This window comes from Culex quinquefasciatus, chromosome 1 (assembly GCF_015732765.1).
Source record: "Culex quinquefasciatus strain JHB chromosome 1, VPISU_Cqui_1.0_pri_paternal, whole genome shotgun sequence".
Lineage (NCBI taxonomy): Eukaryota > Metazoa > Arthropoda > Insecta > Diptera > Culicidae > Culex > Culex quinquefasciatus.
This window is the reverse complement of record NC_051861.1, coordinates 110695641-110718567: the sequence shown is the minus strand read 5'-3', so window position 1 is coordinate 110718567 and position 22927 is coordinate 110695641. Positions and strand designations below refer to the sequence as shown.

General features: G+C 38.8%; 1 protein-coding gene across 1 annotated transcript; it reads left to right on the top strand.

The window, feature by feature from the left end:
* Nucleotides 1-1562: 1562 nt before the first annotated feature.
* Nucleotides 1563-12943, top strand: LOC6047707 (transcription initiation factor TFIID subunit 3). Its single transcript, XM_038256447.1, is given in 5 exon segments — nt 1563-1893; nt 1953-4888; nt 11562-12478; nt 12481-12527; nt 12530-12943. Coding segments are annotated over 4 exon segments (4191 nt in total). The 5' UTR covers nt 1563-1893; the 3' UTR covers nt 12821-12943.
* Nucleotides 12944-22927: the final 9984 nt, after the last annotated feature.

Below are 22927 nucleotides of genomic sequence, written 5' to 3'. Positions count from 1 at the left end.
ATGGCTTATTGGGTAAGCCTAGCACACGAACTCATTTGTTCAGCTCTAAAGTACGGTATGCAGATCGGAATCCCTCAGGAACGCGGTCAAGAAAAGTTGCGGATTCTTTTCGAGACGTCCCCCCCCCCTCCATTTCCTCCCTCCCTATACAAAAAAGATACTGTGATGAAATTATTGAAACAAGCAAGGTGCAAAATGCGCAATATACTAATATATTGCAATATATTAATAATATATCATCAAATTCGAGTTATGTGACCTCATTTTAGTAAAATTTGAATAGTTGACATCCTGCACTTTCTGTACTTCCTCGTTACTAAATCGCTGATAGCTGAATAGTGGTTCGCAAAACGGCCTCAATTTTTAACTGTCAAAGTGGAACCAATTTACTGTTCGCCAAAAGTAGAGAGTTTTGTGATCGATCATTAAAAATTGTTTATTTATTTATTTATTTTTTTGCAAGAATGAAACATGTGTAGCTTTTGAGAATCTGGGGTTGAAGTCAAGAAACCTTAAGAAAGTTAAAGGCGAGATCGTATTTTTTTATAAATATGAATGGAAGTTGTTATGGAGTCGATGCGGTTGTATCCATACAGAAGCTGTCTCTATTGTTTGATAACGTTTGAAAACCTGGTTTATTGAAAATCCTTCCTGTTTGTTGGATCAGCTTTGCTAGAATAGGGTCCTGAAGCCATATGTAAATTTTTATGTACAACGGTAAAAAACACAATTAAAAAACAATTTCTAATCACTTTTTGTTATTTTAAAGCAAGACAAGACAATCTTTTTTCGATGGATGAACTATGGTCCTCTTGGAAAGAGCTGTCAAGTAGGAACTTTTCTGTCAAGAAGGAACGCTAGGTTAATATTTCAAAAGTGATTTAAAAATCCATTTAAAACTCTTTGTGGTCGTACAAAAGGTCGTTTTACTCAGAAAAATGAGCTTTATCGTTGTGAACAGTAATATCAGCAATCTAAGCTTAATTTTAGGACCCAATTAGCGATGTTTTTTTTTGCTGGATCAAGAAGAGCTGCAGGATTCCAAAATCAGCCAGGGAATTTGTCTGCGACATCGCAGAATCACACTCTCGCCGCAGTTCTTCGTCACCCGTAGAAAAGAAAAATCTCTTCTAATCGAAATGCGACAATTTTCCAGTGAAAAATGTCAAAAACTAGACAAAATGCATTTTGTTTTTTCTGAGTAAAATGCTAGATAAAATGGCTTTTTTTACGACCGCAAAGGACTTAAAATGGATTGGTATCACAAATTTAGGACAAAATTCAGGAGCTTTTTTTAAAAGGTCCAATAAACCCGAGAATAAACCAAATTTCAATTTTTTGCTTTTTTGGTGTTTTTTAAACCGAGGTTTTGAAAATCAGGTTCAGCATGAAATAAATATTCGCCATTTCCAAACATTCCGCAACCAACTTCCCCCAGAAACTGCAGTACTAGAATCCCTTCCCTCCAACCTTCCTACCTCCCGTGCTGCCAAATCAACAACAGCGCGAAACCAGGTGGAAACGTCAAAACCGCGATAGCTATAGCACCAAAACGAAGAAAACTTCCTCATCACCGTTTTTGATTACGCGTCGCGTCGCGTGTTATTTTCGCTTAAAAGTGCGTAAATTTGGTTAAAAACTGCTCAAAAACTGTGCAAAAGTGAAGTTCGCGATCGCGATTAGTGGAAAATATTCGAGTTTGTTGGAAATTCGTGTGGAATGACGCGAAAAAGTTGATTTGAAAAAGTGTTATCACGGGGCTTCGGGTTTTTCTTGCTTGGTTGGGTGAGAGGTGGGGGAGGGAGAAGAAGAAGAAGAACGATTTTGAGTAGGTGCGTGTGTTTTGGTGGGTTGTTTTGACAGAATAATAAAAACAAACCTCGTTGAGGAAAGGTAACTTTTCGACTAGAATTTTGGTTGAGATTTCTTTTTGAAACGTTTTTTTCTCGCAGATGTCGGAGCGTTACACGCACCAGCTGCTGAAGGTGGTGGTGGCGCAGGTGTGCCAGACCATCGGGTGGCACTCGATCCAGTCGACGCCGCTGGAGCTGTTGATCGACATTCTGGACCAGTACCTGCGGGACATAACGCGGTTGACGCACCGTTACTCGGAGTTGTACAACCGGACGGATCCGAACTTGGACGATGTGGCGCTGGCGTTCCGCGAGATTGGGATGAATTTGGGGGAGCTGCAGGAGTACCTGCAGTTTGTGGATCCGATCGAGAGGCCGTTTGAGGTGCCGCGGTATCCGCTGCCGAAGGAGAGTCATTTGAACTTTTTGAAGCCGGGGAGTAAGGAGGTGCTGACGCGGCCGGTTCACATTCCGGAGCACATGCCGCCGATGCTGGTGGACTCGGAGGAGGAGCAGGAGGAGGCACGGCGGAGGTTGTTGCGGTTGAGGAGTGAGGTGAGGGGGGAGGTGGAGGATGGTGGGGAGGTGCAGGAGGAGGCGGACTTTGGCGGGATGGTGGTGGAGAAGATGGAGGAGGTTGGGGCGGAGGAGGTCGCGCTGATGGAGACGAGTCAGAGCGAGGAGGTTGTCACGTTTAAGCGGCCACCGGAGGTGGTGGTGAAGAACGAGGAGGGGAGACCGACGCGGGAGATTAGCAGCGTGATTATGACGACGTCGGGGTTTATATCGCCGGCGCGGGAAGGGAAGTTGCCGGACTCGAAGATTCCGGAGATTCCGGAGGAGAAGCCGAAGTTGCCTCCGCCGCCACCGCCGGCGCCGGCGCTGCCGGTGGCCAAAATGGACGAGAAGTTTGGCGGGAAGAAGGGCAAGAAGCGACCGGCTGAGAAGGAGAAGAAGAAGGACAAGAAGGGGGACAAGAAGAAGGAAGGGGGTGGGGAGTCGAGGCCGGCGAGCCGGCCGGCTACGCCGAGCAGCGTGATCGAGGACATTAAGCCGCTAGTGGAAACGGTGCCGGAGGAGATACCGCAAGAAGTGGCTCCGGTTTTGGATGTGAAACCTCCGCCGGAGACGTTGGTGCCTCCGGCACCGGAGGTGCCACCTCCGGTGCTTCCACCGCCACTTCCTGAAACACCAAGCAAGATTAAAAAGGAGAAACCTAAGCGGAAGAAACCTCCGTTGAAGTCCCCTCAACCTCCGCCGCACATGATGATGAACAGTCCGTTGATGGACGTGGGACTGTTCCCGCCGCAGATGCCGTTCCAGCAGTCTGCGCCACCCCCTCTAATCCCGCCGATGGCCCTCATGAACCAGATTACGCCGCCAAAACCGCCCAAGCCGAAGCGCCCCAAGTTCACCAAGAAGCAGCTGATGCAGCAGCAGCAGCAGCAGTTCCAACCGCCGCTCAACGCGCAAAACATCCTGGACATCATGACCGGCAACTCCGGCGCCAAAATGCCCCCGAATCTGTTCTCCCCGACGGCGCAACCGCCGTCCCTCTTCCCCCCACAGCAGCAATCCCAGCTCAACGCGGCCCAAACCCAGCTGGACATCCTCCAGAAGTTGCACCCCAGCCTGGAAATCACTCCGGCCCCGGGCCCACCCTCCCTCGAGAAACACAAACTCAACGTGTTCAAAAAGGTCGCCAAGACCAAGACCAGCCCCAACCCTCCGCCGACCAGCTCCGGCCCGATCATCGTCATCGACGACGACAAGAGTCCACCCCACCAGCCCCAATTCCCCGTCACGCCGATGGCCAAGAAGCGCACCAAGAACAACACCCCCTCAACGGGCGGCTTCCAGTTCCAGGACGCGCTCTCCTCCCCGGACTTTGGCATGAACCCGGAGCAGCCGACCTCGTCCTCCTCCTTCCGCGAGTTCTCCCCGCCCAAGACGCCCTCAAACATGCCCAAAACGCCCGACATCAAGCTGCAGTCCAGCTCCAGCTCGTCCACCTCCTGGATGAGCGACTCCGGCAAGCTGGGCGGCGGCCCCGGCCCACTCTTCGGCGACTTCCCGCCCAACTTCGGCGGAATGCCCCTCCCCAAGGAGGAAAAGAAGAAGAAGCCGCGCCAGCGACCCGTCAAGGACGTCCCGTCCAAAAAGTCCAAAAGTGCCCAGCTCATGGACGACATGCTGCAGCAGTTCCAACAGCAACAGCAACACCCCCTCCCCCCCGTCCTCCCCGGCCTGGACAAGAAGCAACTCTCCGAGTACAGCAAACTCCTCAACCAGGCCATGCCCCCTGGCGCGGCCGCCCTCTTCAACAACCCCGCCGTCCGCAACCCCATGTTCGGCATGTTCCCCCTCCCCTCCGGCCCCGGCCTCATCCCGGACAACCCCCTCTTCGGAACGTTCCCCGGTCAACCCTCGTTCCTCCCAACCCACCCCTTCGGCCTCCCCCCCATCCCACCCCGCTTCGACCTCAACATGCTCCGCTACCCCCGCCCCCCCAAACCAACCCCCCCGGAATCCTTCGACAACCTGGACCCGGAAACCAAACTCGCCCACACCCCGCTCGACCTGCAGAAAAGCACCTGCAACGTCGCCCCGCTCGTCCCGCCCTCCCTCCAAATCGACGACCAACCCCCCCAAGAGCAATCCCTGAACCTCTCCACCAAACCGTCCGTCATCACGCCGAACCCAACCCACGAACCAATTCAGCCGGTTCAGCAACAGCTGGCAGCACCCGCCCCGAATGTCCCACCGATCGCGCCCGGTGAAACGATCGTCATTGGGTCCGACTCGGATACCAACTCGCAGTCGGAGCAGATTCCGATGGGGGGTGGTGGCGCGGGCGATGGTGGGTTGGAGGAGCAAGCGGGAGAAGTGATGGGTTCTGGCAAGAAGGACAAGTCGGAGAAGAGGAAGAATAAGGAGCACAAAAAGGATCGGAAGATGAAGGAGGGAAAGATCAAGAAGAAGAAGGACAAAAAGGATAAGAATCGGAGCAAGGAGCGCGAGCGGGAGAGGCCAAAGTGAGTGTTTTGTTATGTTATGTTGTTAAATAAGGTTTCTAACATTTCTAGATTAAATTTGCAAAAGGTACTATCTGCATAGCAAACCCATGACTCATTAGGGTGTAATATGGTTGTATGGAAAAAAACAAAGTTGTCAAAATTTAGCGAGCACAGCATTTTTTCAGTTCCTTTTGGGGTCCTAAACAACTTCCCAAAGTTTGGTAACGATTGGTTTAGTCCTCACTTTGCGAAAAGCGATTCAATTTCCCATATAAATTTGTACGGGAAAAACCATTTTTTTGGATTTTGATATTTATAAAATCCACGTTTAACGCTGTACTAAAACCGGATTCATATTCGGATGCTCTAGAATGTGCTCTACAACTTTCCCGAAGAGAGTATGGTGCTAACGTGCTCCTTAAAGAAGATACAGCGTCCTCAAAACTCGTCTAAAACGTGATTTTGGAGCATAAAACACGTTTTAGACGAGTTTTAAACACGCTGTATCTTCTTTCAGCGACAAGCTAGCACCATACTTAATGCTACCAACTGTACGGATTTTTTCCTTACCGTACGGATTTTCAACCTTCTCCGCGGATTTTTAACAGGCCGGAATTTTGGTACGGAATTTTTTGCATAATACGGATTTGTACGGAATTTTAACAACTTTATAAAAATTTCATTGCTTTTTTGATTGGGCCAAAGCTTTCTCTAATAAGATATTTTTATTTAACTGTCAGTTTGACTTTAAAGGGATAACTTGCATAACTTTCCGGGTTTTCCTCAGTTCAAACTTGATTGTCAATGATTGTTCTTTTCAAAATCCTTACAAAACATATTTATTAAATAAAAGATCAAATTTTGGCTTGTGAAAACCTTGTGTTGTGCTTGTATTTATAGGACCTCTAGAAATGTTTTCGTGAAAACACTAACAATGATATTATTCGTAAAAGCAAACTTGGCATTTCGTAAACTTTTAAACGTATAACAAAAATATTTTTAATTCCCAAATTCCAAACTTATCTAAATAATTCCTTGACAGTTTTTGTTATACCATGGTGTCATATCGGTAAAGTATACGGATTTTGGCTTAGCAAGAGTTGGTAGCCTTAAATACTCTATTCGGGAAAGTTGTAGAGCACCTTCCAGAGCATCCGAATATGAATCCGGTTTTAGTACAGCGTGAAACGTGGATTTTATAAATATCAAAATCCAAAAAAATGGTTTTTCCCGTACAAATTTATATGGAAAATTGAATCGCTTTGCGCAAAGTGAGGACTAAACCAATCGTTCCTAAACTTTGGGAAGTTGTTTAGGACCCCAAAAGGAACTAAAATAATGCTGTGCTGAAAAATCGATTTTGATATTACACCCTAATACCCATATTGCAAATCATGAAAGTTGGAGTACTTTCGAAAAATACGGTATTTTGTGAAAATGTTAGCTTTTATCAAAAAAAAAAAAAAAAAACTCGCAGCACCTAAGAGAACCTAATAAAAATTAGTTATGCATAAATAAAAAACCTTACATGAAAATAAGTGAAAGCTTTAACAATGTATTATTTTGCAAGTCTATTGCCCTAAACAAAAATGTTTTGTAAACCTGCAAGAACTTTTCAATAGGCGTAAACTTTTTTTTTGCAATTTGAAATAAAAAAAAAACTTCAGAAAATTACGAAAAAAATATTTTTTAAGAGTTTTAAAACTTTAGGGAGCGTTCTTTTATTACGTAACGCAGTTGGGGGAGAGGGGGTCGGAGTCTTGTTACGCTCCATACAAATTATTTAAAATTTGTATAGAAATTTTGTTACGAGGGGGAGGAGGGGTCTAAAATCCGATTTTTGCGTTACGTAATAAACGAACGCTCCTTATGATGAATATTTTGAGAGAAATTAAAAAAATGAGAATTTAAAGATTTAAGAACTTAATGAATTTGAAGGATTTAAAAAATTTAAAGTACTAAAACATATTTCAAAATTTTAGGCTTTTAGAAATTTGGTGTTGTTTTTTTAGTTTGCAAATGTTTTAAATTAAAAAATAGCCTTCGAATATTAAAATAGGTATAACTTGGCACAAAAAAACATTAAAGCTGTAAAACATCAAAAAATTTATAAAACAAGTTGAGTAATACAACATATTTTATTGTTATCGTCAGGACGATAATTCTATCGGCAATAATGTTATCGCCGATAATGGACGATAACTCATTTTTAAAATCTTTCTAAAATCGACCTAATTCACCCAAAACATGTTAAATTTTCAATACTTTCACTAAGAATATATTTCTTGAAAATGTTGTAAGTTTCAAAGTATAAATACTGAAAATTGTTCACAAAAAACCGATTTTTTTCGAAAGTACTCAAATTCACATCCACAATCCATTTTTCAAAAATACTCAAAGGCTAGCTCAAAGGTTTTTTTTATTTATTTTTTTTGAAAATATTTAAATTTCTATAATTTTCCATATGTAAGGGTATCAAACGAAGCTAAATTTTATTTTAGATGAAGCATACAAAATTTGAATGTAATGTGAATGTAATGCATGCTTCAATTTTTTTTAATACTTTCGAACAAATACGGTAAAAAAATAAATGGAATGAGGGCGAAAATGCATGCAAAATTTTGCTTCGTTTGATACCCATTAGGCTTTCTAAGCTCAGTGAAAAAAAAATATTTTAACCCAAAATTACGAACTCCTCGTCACAGTGTCCTGATGCAAACAATGATCGAGATCAAGCTGTCACAGCCCTGCGAAGTATGTTGGCTGACATATCGGGCGGTCAGTCAAAAAAAGCAAACAAACGTCCAGCTGCCATGTAAACATACTTTGAATGTGTTAGTAATTTTTTGACTAGAAAGTCTTATATTGCAAATTAAAAGAATGTAGGAATTTTCAAACAAATACGGTGTTTTGTAAAAAAAATAGTTTTTAACAAAAAAAAAAAAAACAATAAGGTGAAAAAGCATGCAAAATTTAGCTTCGTTTGATACCCATATTGCAAATTATGAAAATTTGAGTACTTTCGGAAAATTACGGTATTTTGTAAAAAAATAGTATTTTTCAAACAAAAATCAAATAAACCAAAAAGCATACAAAAACCTTCGTTTGATAAGCAAATTGCAAATTTAAAAAAAATAGTATTTTTGAAAAAAATACGGTAATTTGTGAAAACTTTAGTATTTTTAGACAAAACTCTAATGAAGTAAAAAGCATACCAAATTTCTTCGTTGAAAGCCATATTGCAAATTTTAAACTTTTAGTATTTTTGAAAACATACGGTATTTTTTTTTAATTTTAGTTTTTGCAGAAAAAAAACTCTAATAAAGTAAAAAGGCATACACAATTATGCCACAGAGTAACCCAGAGTGACCAGTCAGAAGAAATGTCATTTATTTTTTTGGCTCCATAAGGTTTGCTGGTAGCAGGCGTGTGATGTACCTGCGATGTACCACCAAGTTGAACCAAAAATCAAGAGGCAATGGGAACTCTGTCTTACTCTGCGATTATGCTTTGTTTGAATTTTTAAAATTTGAGTATTTTCAACAAAAAAATACGTTATTTTGTAAAAAAAATAGTTTTAGACAAAAAAACTCTAATAAAGTGAAAAAGCATACAAAATTCCGCGTCGTTTGATACCCATATAGCAAATTTTTAAAAATTTGAGTGCTTTTGAAATATACGGTATTTGTGAAATTTAAAAAAATAATAATTTTTAAAAACATTAATAAGATAAAAAAGCATGCAAAATTTTACTTTGCTTGATACCGCTATTGCAAATTTTTAAAATTTGAGGACTTTCTAAAAACTGAACTCAAAAAATAATGTTGTTTTAACTGAATATAATTAAATAATGTTAAAATTAAACAACAAACAAACTTGAAAACATAGGATTCAAACCCCTTTTTGTTTTCTTTAAGGTTTGGTGTATTTTAAGAATTTTTCATTGTGAAACGGGCAAGCTGCGCCATATTGACACCACGACTTGAGTTTTTGGAAGCACCTTTAAGGAAAATGCCGTAACTTAAGTTACAAGTTCTCTCTGTTGCAGACGATAAATATAAAGATGGCATGCAATCTGACGAATTCAGAAACTGATTTAAGTTGAACCGAAGTTGTCTAGCCGGCGTCCCGTTTCACCTTAAAACGGTTGACTTTTTTTTAGCTATCTTTTATTTGAATTCCCTGATTTGACCTTGTTAATTTTTTTTTCGATATTTGGATCTAAAAAAATCCTAGCAGTCTAATATAAGGGACCACCCATAAACCACAAGATAATTTTTAAAATTCTAGTTGCGACTTTCCAAGTAAACCGTAGTTTAATATTAATATCTTTGGATCATTTTTTTCTAAATTTTATTTTTTAAATTAGAATATATAACATTATTAAATTTAAATACTCATTAATTTTCAAATAATCAAAAAAATAAATATCAATCCTTGACATTTTAAATTCTAGAATCCTCAAATGCCAAATTCATAAATTTTAAAAATTGTCAAATTCGCATGATTGATCTCGAAATCATTTTCATCAAAATATCTGAGATCCGGACTTAAAAAAAATAATATAATTATCACTTAAGGGCCAATACGCACCTCCCAAGAAAAAAAGGGGTCAAGAAATGGCTTTACGAACAGCACAACAAAGCAGAGGCAAAGACTTCTTGGGGCTTTTCTTCACCCTCTCTGGCTTATTTTCGCTGCCGCTGCTGCCCATTTGATTTTTTCTTGACCGGTTTTTTCCGAAGTGCGTATACAGCTTAAGTGGCCATAACTTTTGATAGGATTGTCAGATCTTCAACCTTTTGCGGCTCGGGTCTTTCAAATACCGTTCTAAAAATATTTGTTTTTTTAGCATATGTTTTGAAGAAATATTTTTCTTTTTTACCATGGTGAAAAAAAAAAAAAAAAAAAAAATAATTTGCAGGCCAAGGGTGAAATGATACCTTATCGGTTGACACCCGGTGAGGAACATCCTGGAAGGAGCGGAACTACACCCGTAGTGCTGTTAGCTGACCTAGACCTTGGTCAAAACAGCTGCTCTGGTTCCTTGCAAGTTACCCATTTTCTTACCTCCACGTTGGCTTGGTTTCGTCATCATGATGACAACACGTGACCTTGCTGGTGGCCTGTGGAAACGAACTCGTAAACCTTTGACCAGCGAGGGTCAGAGTAGAGACGGCCAAAAGAAAGGGATGCGCAATGTGGGAAGGGAAGATTGTAGACGGTATTGTTTTGATTCACAGCATGTTGAGTTAACTGTTGTGGATGTACCTGATACATCGCAATACGGGGTTTCTCTTCTTTCCACTTTCAGCTACTATCTATCTTCTATTTCTTTATTATGTATAACTGATTTTCTAATTCTGCTTCTGTTTACTATCCACCATTTTATTTTGATTGCATGATCTTTCGTTTCTCTTATTTTCTTATACTAATGCATCTTTTTGTTTTGTTTTGTTTTTGTTTGTTTCCATTTTCATGTCGTGTCTGGGCCTGCGGTTGGAGAACGATTGCACCACGACAACCACTTTGGAGTGATATTATCACACTGGAGACAACAGCAACAACATAAGAAACCCTGATGTCACTCAGGTTCACGAAAGTAACTGTATCGATATTTTATAGTGTTTATATTTTACTAACATCCCTTTCTTTGCAGAGCATGGACTACATCATAAAGCGGCAATGTGGGAAAGGGAAGTAATTTGTGATTGTAGAAGGTATTGTTTTGATCCACAGCATGTTGAACGAACTGTTGTGGATGTACCTAGAACATCGCAACTCGGAGTATCTCTTCTTCTTATCTCCAACTACTTTAGTCCTGTTTCATTTATCTGTCAAGTCTCCTCTACTTTATTTGCCAGTTTTAACTGCTATGTGTTTTCCCTAACATCCCCAATCGGCTCCTGAAGTTGTCATTAATGCTATCTAAGCTTATATGATATTATTTATCCTTTATCAGATATATTTTTTTTTTTTTTTTCATAAATTATTGCCTATATTTTTAATCTACTTCATACAGCTTTTACTCTTCTTTCCTTCAACATACACTTATTCTTTCAGTATCGAACTTTATGTAGTTTGCTTTCCTTTATTGTCTATTGTTTTAATCTACGCCCTTTTCTTCAAACAAGTAAGGATTGAGTCCTTACTCAATATATTGAATGATCAAAGTCACACACAACGTTATTGTACTTTTGGTAAACTTTTTAATAACATGCTTAGGTTCAAAACATTGTAACAAAACACCGCGACAGAAGAAATAGCAACAGATAAACACGACTCAACACTAGGAAAGATTTCAGGAGAAAACAATACACAGTAAAATAACAATTAGTTTTTGAATTCAAATTAAAAATTAAACAGTTTTTTGCTTTACTGAAAATTGATAGGCACACTATAAATGGTTAGGCGCTTATACTTACATCAAACCCTACGTAATGTACCACCCCCGGCCGAGTTAAAATGCGTAACCGGAAAAGAAGGTGTGCATGCCTGGCACGAACACTCAAAGCGTGTTCTAGCGTGCTGCTCGTACTGACTCAGAGCAAGGGTGAGATGTAGGTGTAAGGGCAGTGCGTGTTCGTCGGGAACCTGGTGCATAAGATCGGTCAAGGCCCGTTCTTACACTGAAAATTGCGAATTGCGAATGGTGAAAAAAAAATAATTTCAATTTCTCCTTTCTTTCCAGATCCTCCCACTCGTTCCACCTGGACACCCCTGGAACTGTTTCCGATTTCGGCGTTGCCGGTCCCAGCATCACCACAACCGGCGGCCCCAGCAGCTTCACCTCCCGGACCATCACTCCTCCACCCTCCGCCACCGTCATCCCGGCCGGCTTCCTCATCGATCCGAACGCGACCGGACTTCCGGTCAATCCAATCCCGCCGTCGGTGGTCCAACCACCAGCCCCTCCGCCGCCGGCACCCTCGGACCAACCGGACGTGGCCACGCTGGAGGCGATCCGCCGCAAGGAGAAGAAGGAGAAAAAGAAGGAAAAAATGAAGAAGGAGAAGCGCAAGGAGAAGGAACGGGCTGCGGCCGCGGCCGCCGAGCTGGGTGGCATGCTGGGGTCTCCGGTGGTGGTTCCGGTTGGTTCCAGCGGGGGCTCCGACTATGCGGACGGGTCGCAGCCTTCGGCGGTTCCCAAGTTGATGCTGAAGCTTGGGCCGGGTTCGCGCGCTGGAACGCCGGAAGTGCACCAGCAGCATCAGCCGGAAGTTGGTGGGGAGTCGAAGCGGGAAGCGTCGCCGGAACTGGCCCGGATATCGGCGCTGGTGACGCGGCCACCCAAGCTGAAGACGCCAGGCAGCGGCAAGAGTGGCGGGGGCAAGTCCAAGGAGGACGAACCGAAGGTCGGTTCGAAATCCGGACTCGAGAGCAAGGCCGCTGGCAAGTTGGACTTTTCCGGAGATGCGGCCAAGCCGCGACCTCGTGGCATCCAGGCGCTCCCGGACACGATCGATCTGTTCTCGGTGACGCCAAGCGTCGCGACCCCCTCCAAGATTTCCCCGCTGGCACCGACCACCATCGTTCCGGGACTGGTCCCGGGCGTCGCCACTTCCGGCACCGACCTAACGCCACATTCCTCCAAGAAGCCTCCGAAGGAGCAAAATCCTCTTCGAAATCCGCACCGTCATCCTCGATCGTCCCCAGCCTGGGGTGGCCATTCCGGCCCCGCTCAGCACCCCAATCACGCAGCTCAAGGATGCCGACGGGAACGTGGTGTGGATTTGTCCGGCGTGTGGTCGCGTCGACGATGGGACGCCCATGATCGGGTGCGACGGGTGTGACGCGTGGTACCACTGGGTTTGCGTCGGGATTCAGGTGCCGCCGGACTCGAACGAGGATTGGTACTGTAGGGTTTGCATTGGAAGGAAGCAGCACGGGGGGGATGTCGAGAGGCAGAAGAAGAGGAAGAAGAAGGATAAGAGGAATCCGAAGGATTAGAGGCAATGATTTGCTGGGTAATAATCACACTTTCATAAAATATTAATTGTTGTAAGAAATTGTGCAGAAGATTTGGAATGTACAGCAATTTCAAACATGAGCATGAAATAAATTAAACGTAATTAAAAACTAAACTATTGTTTGAGACAATATTATCACTTATCATATCACACCCAAAGGTAGGTAGCAAAAAAGGAGTACCATCGACAAATCTTCATTTTTCTTAATTATGTAAAAACTACGATCGAAATTTTACCATCGAGAAATCTAGACATCACTAACATTCGCATTCTTATGGAGATGGTGATTTTAGCGAGTTGCAGACTGGATTTTGTCATGTACGTAGGCTGATACCAAATATAGTGGATACCAAGCTCGGAAGGAACTCTAAACTCCATTTAAAAAAAAAAAAACGTTGCTTAATCCACCGTAAACCACATGATGCCTTTTGCATGTGGATTAAGTTTATATGTGAAGGTGGGTCTAGAGGAGGTCGAATTAAGGGGTTACATACATTTAGAAAATCATAAAATTTCATATTACAGAAAATTGACTAATTCCAATAAAAACGATGATTTTCAATCACTACTGAAAGTTTCATGAAGATATTTCGTGACTAAATTAAGTTAGTGACGATTTAAGTTCACAATGTTGCCATGCGCAAAGCGAACTTTCAAACTTTGTAAACGTTTTTCTCTAAACACTGAGTTGATTAACGGATAATTTTTAAAAAATACAAAAATCAAAACCTGACGATTTTTTATTTGAAAAATATAAAAATATTTTTATCTTTTTTTAACAATGTTTTTGAAAGTCGGCCTTCGTCATGCACGCAGGACCGGTTTAACGAGTCTTCACCAAAATTTTGAGCCGATTTGATCAAAGCAATGTTGAGATATCGTGGCATCAGTTTTTTGAAACTGCTAACTTCAATTAGCTAAATCTCGGCAACTATACAACGAAATATCTTCAAATTTGTTTGATAAATTGATAAAAATTTATGTTTAAAAAAGAATTATAAATAGTTTTAATGTGTTCTCATACCAACCTCTGACATTTTTGACGATTTACATGTATGTAACCCCTTAAGAAATTTATTTTTCGAGTGATTTTATAGCATGGTGAGGAAGGCACAAAAAAAAACGCTCAAGAAAGAGTCACGAAAAGATTTTCTTGAGCAGCTGAAAACCATTAAATTGTCTGGCAAAGTAAATATAAATCAAATAAAAAAATTGCAGCAAAAATTTAGAGTTTTAGATTTTCTTTTATCATTTTTAAATTTCAATTCATAATTGAGAAATGAAAAAAAACTTTTAAAAATAAAAAAAATACAAAAATAAAATTCAAAGTTTGGAAAATAAAACAAAAAATAAAAAAAATAAAGTTCTAAAGTTTAAAAAATCTATAATTAAAGATTAAAAAAAATTAAATTTTGAAAATCAAAAATTTTAAATTTCAGAATTAAAAAAATTTAAGAGTTTCGAACATCCAAAATTCACATAATAATATTGTTACAACTGAAAAATTCTTAGAAAATTTCTTTAATTTAATTATACTTTCAAAAACTAAAACAAAAAATTTAAAATATTAAAATTCTACAATTATGGAATATGTTTCTAACCTTTAATGTGACTCCAAAAATGACAGATTTTTTGGCGGCATTAAGAATTTAACAAAAAAATCAACTTTCAATAATTTAATATTTTAATAAGGCTGGTACAAAATTTCAAAATCAAATTTTCAATGGAAATTTAGGGGCAATCAACTTAAATCATCTAAAAATGGTTTGTATGGGACTTTGGATAATAAAATCGTTTATTCTTTTTTCTTTTTTTAAACACCAAATTCGAGTTATGTGACATGTTAGTCAAATTTGAATAGTTGATTGCTAATAGAATAATAAAATGCATTTGTTCAATATTTCGTCACCGCCATATTGGCCGCCATCTTGGATATAAAAAATCTAACTCACTCTAGCGTAGTTTGGGACTTGGGAGTCATACACAAGCTCAACAATGAAAAATAAGACATCGAAAAAAAAATGTTTTTTTCCTGATTCGATTATCTGAAGAGAATTTTTTGAGGCCTTCGAATAGGGGAACAGCATCTAATTCCAGCGAGCCTCTAATGTTGGCAGGTCAGAACTTTAACATTAAATTAAAGCTAATTAAAAGTGTTTTCAACTGAAATAGAGTGATAAATAGCTCAATAAGAAGTGAGCGAGCAAGTTTCTATCAAAGTTTTGCAAAATTAGTTGTTTAATTTTGGATTGAGTTAGGAGCGAGAGCTTAACCTGCCAAACATACGAGAATTTCCCCTAATCGAGTCTGGACTCGTTTTTTTTTCGTAAAAAAAAAAAATGTTGTTCAATCTTTTTTTTTTGGAAACTGATGATTGCATATTAGGGTGACAATAAAAAAAATCAACCTCAGGGATACCCTCTGATTCGATTCCTTAGGCGAAAATAAGTAAATGAGAAATTTTGAGCGAAATCGGTAAAAAAAATACCTACAAAAACGTCTTCTTTTAATCGCTATCGTTTTGCGGTCTTCAACAAAGTTGTTTGTCAAAAAAATACTTAAGAATCACTTGACAATGATCCGACACATTCAACGTCATCTTTTAGTGGAATTTCAAATTTTTTGCTTTTCGCCATACCTTTTTGTATTTTTTTCCATACAAACTTCAACAAACAAAAGCGACCCTTAAACTTTTACCGATCTCGTTCAAAATTGGCACAGTTTCTTATTTTTACCTAAAGAGGGTATTTATCTCTTAAGATTTTCTTACATTTCGACGCCAACATTTCAAAAAGCATCATGTACAAACCGTGCGTTTTGAGAAAAACGCATTTGAATGTTGAGCATCCATTTTCAATTCCCATTTTAATATAAAAGCAAAATAAGATGTTCTAATGATAACAAATGATGAAAAACGTTGCTTTTATTGATACTTGACCATCCAAATTCAATAAAACATCATTTTCGTAATTTTATTTGAGTAAAACAAACATAACTCCTTTTGAAATCACCAACGTCGATATCACCCTGCTGTCATTGAGGGGGCGCTTTGTTATGATTCGTTTTCTTCGCCGAATGTACATGGCGCTTTGTTCATGTAGCTTTTTTTCCGTCACGAGGTTCATGTAGTCTTTTGTTTGACAGGTTGACAGGGCTATATAAACAGACACTGCTGATGGCAGAGATTTTGTTTATGTTACTTTATTTAAAATCATGATTAAACAGGCTTTACTGAAGTAACTTTTGTTCATTTTTGGTGGAGAGGTAGCTTATTAGGAGTACTTTCAGAATATGCAATAACCCAGAAAGTGTCAAAATGTACATGATGCCTTTTGAAATGTTACCGTCGATTTTTCTTTTTTCTATATTGTATAGTGCATTTTCCAAAAAAAAAAAATCATTAAAATGTTGAAAATCTGGCTTAGGATTCCAATTATTATATTTTTAAATTTTGTTTGCCTCCCCTCGACATCGGTCAGAGTCAAGGGACAAAAACTTTGAAAAATATTTGCAATGGCTTAATTTCGAAATGAAAAAAATTATAATAATTTAGAAATTCCAAAATTTTAGAATTAGAGGACAATTTTTCACAATTTTGAAAGTTTTAGAATTTTTTAGGCTGTTGCAAATATTTTTCAAGATTTTTGTCCCTCCCCTTATACAGCTGTCTTACTTTTGATGGTCAAGCTCAAGAACCTTTAAATTCAAGATGGGCCAAAATGGCGGTGATAATATATTTAAAAAAAAATGCATTTTTAAATTTAAAATGCACACATAAATTTAAACTTGACTAAATTTGGGTCGCAGAACTCCAATTTTTTGTTAAAAGTGAGAAAATGAAGAAAATACGATTTTTTTATTTGGTTCGATTATCTCAAATTCCATACAACATAATTTCAAAGAAATTTGTAGTGCAATCAGTTGAAAATAATTCAAAATGCATTTCCCTGCGTTTATAATCAGTTTTAACATGTTTAAGTTTGTTGAAAAATATGTTCAACTTATGTAAACCCGTTAAAATCATTTTAACGATTTTTCTTTTAATTAGTGATTGCAAATTGACTTTAACAACATTTAAAAAAAAAAAATGCTGAAATGTTGAAATTCTGGCTTGTATTTTAAATTTTTATATTTTGCCTACTCTACATTAAGCATATTTCGAATATAGTTAAAAAAGAAATTTTAGAATATTGTAATGTGATTAAAATTCACCCAAATTTTGGTTACAATGAATCATGTGGATATTATTCAATTCCAATCAGCTCAAATTACAACGTAATAAGTATGGTTGAGCATGAGCGTGTAGGATTGAATTTCTGAATTTCAAGAAATTTAATTTTGACGTGTTGTTTTGGCGAGCCAGGTCAGCTGTCAAAGTTCGTCCTTTGATAGTTTGATTACAGCGGTACGTGCTCCTTTCTCAACTCGAACAGCTTCAAGTCCTGTCATTTTCCGTTTGTGTCGTTCAACTAGAATAAGTTAAAAGTGCTTTTCCTCTCAAAATCATTTAAAAAGAATGGACTCCGACGCCCAGGACTCCCTGCTCCAGTTCGTGTGGGACCGGGTGGCGGCCGTGTTCGAAGAGTGCGAGCGTACGCACGGCCTGCTGGAGGCACTTCCGGCCCGCACACCGGACCGGCTGCGCTTCGTGGCCTCCGTCGTGGAACGGGTCGGTGCGATGGGCCGGCTGGCGGAGCGCGTTCCCGGCGGGAAGGACTGCTTCCGGGCGGCCGAAATGAGGATGGAAGGTAAGGCGTTGTACACGGTGATGGGGAAAGAATAACTTTTGAGTTGATTTGAGGTTTGACGTTTATTTTTCACTGGGTTAGGCAACAAATTTATGCGCTCGTCCGGTCCTCGCGACCTGCTGGCCGCGGCCGAAGCGTACAATCGTGCGCTGGCGTACGCTCCGGAGGACAGCGGTGAGCTGCGCAAGGCGTACAGCAACCGGTCGGCCGTTTGTTACGCGTTGCGCGAGTATCGGCTTTGTCTGGACAACATCGAGGCTGCGTTGCGGATTAAGGCGCCTGCGCCGGATCCGGCGCTGGAGGAGAAACTGCGCACCAAGCAGCTGGCCTGCCGGAAGTTGCTTGCCGACGAGAGGGTTTGTCATCAGTTTGAGCAGTTTTGCTATGCAAAGCTGAGTTACGGGCCGAACGTGACGAATTCGAGGGTGGTTGAAGGGGTTGTGGAGTCTGGGGGGCAGCTGGTGGCCAGGCAGGATTTCGTCGTTGGGGACGTACTGATGATTGACGAGCCGTACGTGACGGTTATTGACGGGAAGGATCGTTACACGCGCTGCCATCACTGTCTGCGGGATCGATTTCTGGAGTTGCGACCCTGTCCGGACTGCGTGGTGGCCATGTTCTGCTCGAAGCAGTGTGCCCAGCAAGCGCAAATGGATTTTGTGGCAAATGGGCAGTATTCATGATTGCTGAGAGTCGCAGGACTCTCGCCCTTTGCTATTAGTAAGTATCCAGCAAAGCAAAGGGTATAGCATGCATTTAATACTGTCAACTCCCATTCGGCTGTGTTCTCGTCGCTGTCATGTTGTAAACTGGAGCCGAGGGAGGTCCTGTTGTGAATTCTAGTTGGAGGTGGTCCGAAGATCATTGAAGAAGGTAGAATTCTCCATCACCCAAGACACGAAGGCACGAAGGATAGACCATGTCTTGGGGGGTGAAAGGATGATAGGATTTAGTGATAATACCACAATTTTAATATTTGTCTTTCTCTCTTATTTCAGAGGATGCCTGTTCTGAGTTCTAAGTGTTGCAGAAGCCTTCAGCTCTACACAATGGAGCCTTCCTTCTATCATTTCCTGTATTTTGAAAAAGGTGATGCGCCGAATGTCGACATATAGTTTATCACACTTACTCTATACGGTGTGAGCGTGAAATGCTGTATGTTTGCAATTGGTGCATTGGCTATTTTCAAATCAGGCTAGATTTTTCCTATTATTTTAAGATAAAATTTAGTAAAATCTATCCATCTATTTATTTTGCTATTGCTATAACTTGTCCCTTACCTCACAAACTTTAACTACTCTATTCTTCAAACTTGGAATCGCAATACATTATTGTAGAAATGTAACAGTTGAAAAAAAATTGGTAAGAAATTTGGGCATAACTGTTATTAATATGATTAAAGGTACGTTCAATCTGTTTTATTATATATATTAACTATTCTAGTTTGTTTGTCCTGTCCCATATTTCACAACTTCAGTTGTTATCTTGTAAACTTCTCGTTACAAGTTGGTAGTTCTGTCTAGTTGCAAAATAAGGTTTCTTTATTCTTTCTTTATGTGTTAGTCTGTTATTCAATGTTCGATTTTATTTTACATTGTACTTATCCCATTTTTTCTCTTTTTCTCTTTCATGTACCTTGCGAGCATACGATGACCAAAAAAGTCATTGTATAAGCCAACACACGTGTATTTTTCACAAAGCCGCGAAACAGAACAAGTATTTTTATAAGTGCGTGAATAACAATCGGTCGTTGAAGCTCAAAAAATGTGAGAACAATATCGCGCCGTGGTTCAGTGATAATAAGGCGAAGAAAGTAGACGACGATTCCGCATGAAGAATATAGCGGAAATTATGTGTTAATTGCACAATGGATGAAGGTTTGAAGTTGACACTATCAAAAGGGAATGGTAAGATGCAATAGTAATATTGCTAGGTTTGATAGTGTCAAAAGGTAAGATCAAGGAATAGGGATTATATGAAACTATATTGTCATAATTATTGTATTCACTGAAATATCTATCCGCTTTCTACCCCAATGTGTCCTGCACTGGGGTGCCTGGGGTAACTTCGAGTTGACCTGGGCCGCCCGAGGAATTATGTCGTAGGTGGTTCGTGTAATTCTCACTCACCTCTCCTCGCGGCAAGGTTTTCCGTAGGTCTACACTCGAACATGCAACATGGGACAGCATGAATCTTCAGCTGAAGCCGGACGAATGTATTCCGAAATTACAGAATTACAGAATTACAGAAAAACCATTTTTTTGGATTTTGATATTTATAAAATCCACGTTTAACGCTGTACTAAAACCGGATTCATATTCGGATGCTCTAGAATGTGCTCTACAACTTTCCCGAAGAGAGTATGGTGCTAACGTGCTCCTTAAAGAAGATACAGCGTCCTCAAAACTCGTCTAAAACGTGATTTTGGAGCATAAAACACGTTTTAGACGAGTTTTAAACACGCTGTATCTTCTTTCAGCGACAAGCTAGCACCATACTTAATGCTACCAACTGTACGGATTTTTTTCCTTACCGTACGGATTTTCAACCTTCTCCGCGGATTTTTAACAGGCCGGAATTTTGGTACGGAATTTTTTGCATAATACGGATTTGTACGGAATTTTAACAACTTTATAAAAATTTCATTGCTTTTTTTGATTGGGCCAAAGCTTTCTCTAATAAGATATTTTTATTTAACTGTCAGTTTGACTTTAAAGGGATAACTTGCATAACTTTCCGGGTTTTCCTCAGTTCAAACTTGATTGTCAATGATTGTTCTTTTCAAAATCCTTACAAAACATATTTATTAAATAAAAGATCAAATTTTGGCTTGTGAAAACCTTGTGTTGTGCTTGTATTTATAGGACCTCTAGAAATGTTTTCGTGAAAACACTAACAATGATATTATTCGTAAAAGCAAACTTGGCATTTCGTAAACTTTTAAACGTATAACAAAAATATTTTTAATTCCCAAATTCCAAACTTATCTAAATAATTCCTTGACAGTTTTTGTTATACCATGGTGTCATATCGGTAAAGTATACGGATTTTGGCTTAGCAAGAGTTGGTAGCCTTAAATACTCTATTCGGGAAAGTTGTAGAGCACCTTCCAGAGCATCCGAATATGAATCCGGTTTTAGTACAGCGTGAAACGTGGATTTTATAAATATCAAAATCCAAAAAAATGGTTTTTCCCGTACAAATTTATATGGAAAATTGAATCGCTTTGCGCAAAGTGAGGACTAAACCAATCGTTCCTAAACTTTGGGAAGTTGTTTAGGACCCCAAAAGGAACTAAAATAATGCTGTGCTGAAAAATCGATTTTGATATTACACCCTAATACCCATATTGCAAATCATGAAAGTTGGAGTACTTTCGAAAAAATACGGTATTTTGTGAAAATGTTAGCTTTTATCAAAAAAAAAAAAAAAAAAACTCGCAGCACCTAAGAGAACCTAATAAAAATTAGTTATGCATAAATAAAAAACCTTACATGAAAATAAGTGAAAGCTTTAACAATGTATTATTTTGCAAGTCTATTGCCCTAAACAAAAATGTTTTGTAAACCTGCAAGAACTTTTCAATAGGCGTAAACTTTTTTTTTGCAATTTGAAATAAAAAAAAAACTTCAGAAAATTACGAAAAAAAAAATATTTTTTTAAGAGTTTTAAAAACTTTAGGGAGCGTTCTTTTATTACGTAACGCAGTTGGGGGAGAGGGGGTCGGAGTCTTGTTACGCTCCATACAAATTATTTAAAATTTGTATAGAAATTTTGTTACGAGGGGGGAGGAGGGGGTCTAAAAATCCGATTTTTGCGTTACGTAATAAACGAACGCTCCCTTATGATGAATATTTTGAGAGAAATTAAAAAAAAATGAGAATTTAAAGATTTAAGAACTTAATGAATTTGAAGGATTTAAAAAATTTAAAGTACTAAAACATATTTCAAAATTTTAGGCTTTTAGAAATTTGGTGTTGTTTTTTTAGTTTGCAAATGTTTTAAATTAAAAAATAGCCTTCGAATATTAAAATAGGTATAACTTGGCACAAAAAACATTAAAGCTGTAAAACATCAAAAATTTATAAAACAAGTTGAGTAATACAACATATTTTATTGTTATCGTCAGGACGATAATTCTATCGGCAATAATGTTATCGCCGATAATGGACGATAACTCATTTTTAAAATCTTTCTAAAATCGACCTAATTCACCCAAAACATGTTAAATTTTCAATACTTTCACTAAGAATATATTTCTTGAAAATGTTGTAAGTTTCAAAGTATAAATACTGAAAATTGTTCACAAAAAACCGATTTTTTTCGAAAGTACTCAAATTCACATCCACAATCCATTTTTCAAAAATACTCAAAGGCTAGCTCAAAGGTTTTTTTTATTTATTTTTTTTGAAAATATTTAAATTTCTATAATTTGCCATATGTAAGGGTATCAAACGAAGCTAAATTTTATTTTAGATGAAGCATACAAAATTTGAATGTAATGTGAATGTAATGCATGCTTCAATTTTTTTTAATACTTTCGAACAAATACGGTAAAAAAATAAATGGAATGAGGGCGAAAATGCATGCAAAATTTTGCTTCGTTTGATACCCATTAGGCTTTCTAAGCTCAGTGAAAAAAAAAAAAAAATATTTTAACCCAAAAATTACGAACTCCTCGTCACAGTGTCCTGATGCAAACAATGATCGAGATCAAGCTGTCACAGCCCTGCGAAGTATGTTGGCTGACATATCGGGCGGTCAGTCAAAAAAAGCAAACAAACGTCCAGCTGCCATGTAAACATACTTTGAATGTGTTAGTAATTTTTTGACTAGAAAGTCTTATATTGCAAATTAAAAGAATGTAGGAATTTTCAAACAAATACGGTGTTTTGTAAAAAAAATAGTTTTTAACAAAAAAAAAAAAAACAATAAGGTGAAAAAGCATGCAAAATTTAGCTTCGTTTGATACCCATATTGCAAATTATGAAAATTTGAGTACTTTCGGAAAATTACGGTATTTTGTAAAAAAATAGTATTTTTCAAACAAAAATCAAATAAACCAAAAAGCATACAAAAACCTTCGTTTGATAAGCAAATTGCAAATTTAAAAAATAGTATTTTTGAAAAAATACGGTAATTTGTGAAAACTTTAGTATTTTTAGACAAAACTCTAATGAAGTAAAAAGCATACCAAATTTCTTCGTTGAAAGCCATATTGCAAATTTTAAACTTTTAGTATTTTTGAAAACATACGGTATTTTTTTTTAATTTTAGTTTTTGCAGAAAAAAAACTCTAATAAAGTAAAAAGGCATACACAATTATGCCACAGAGTAAC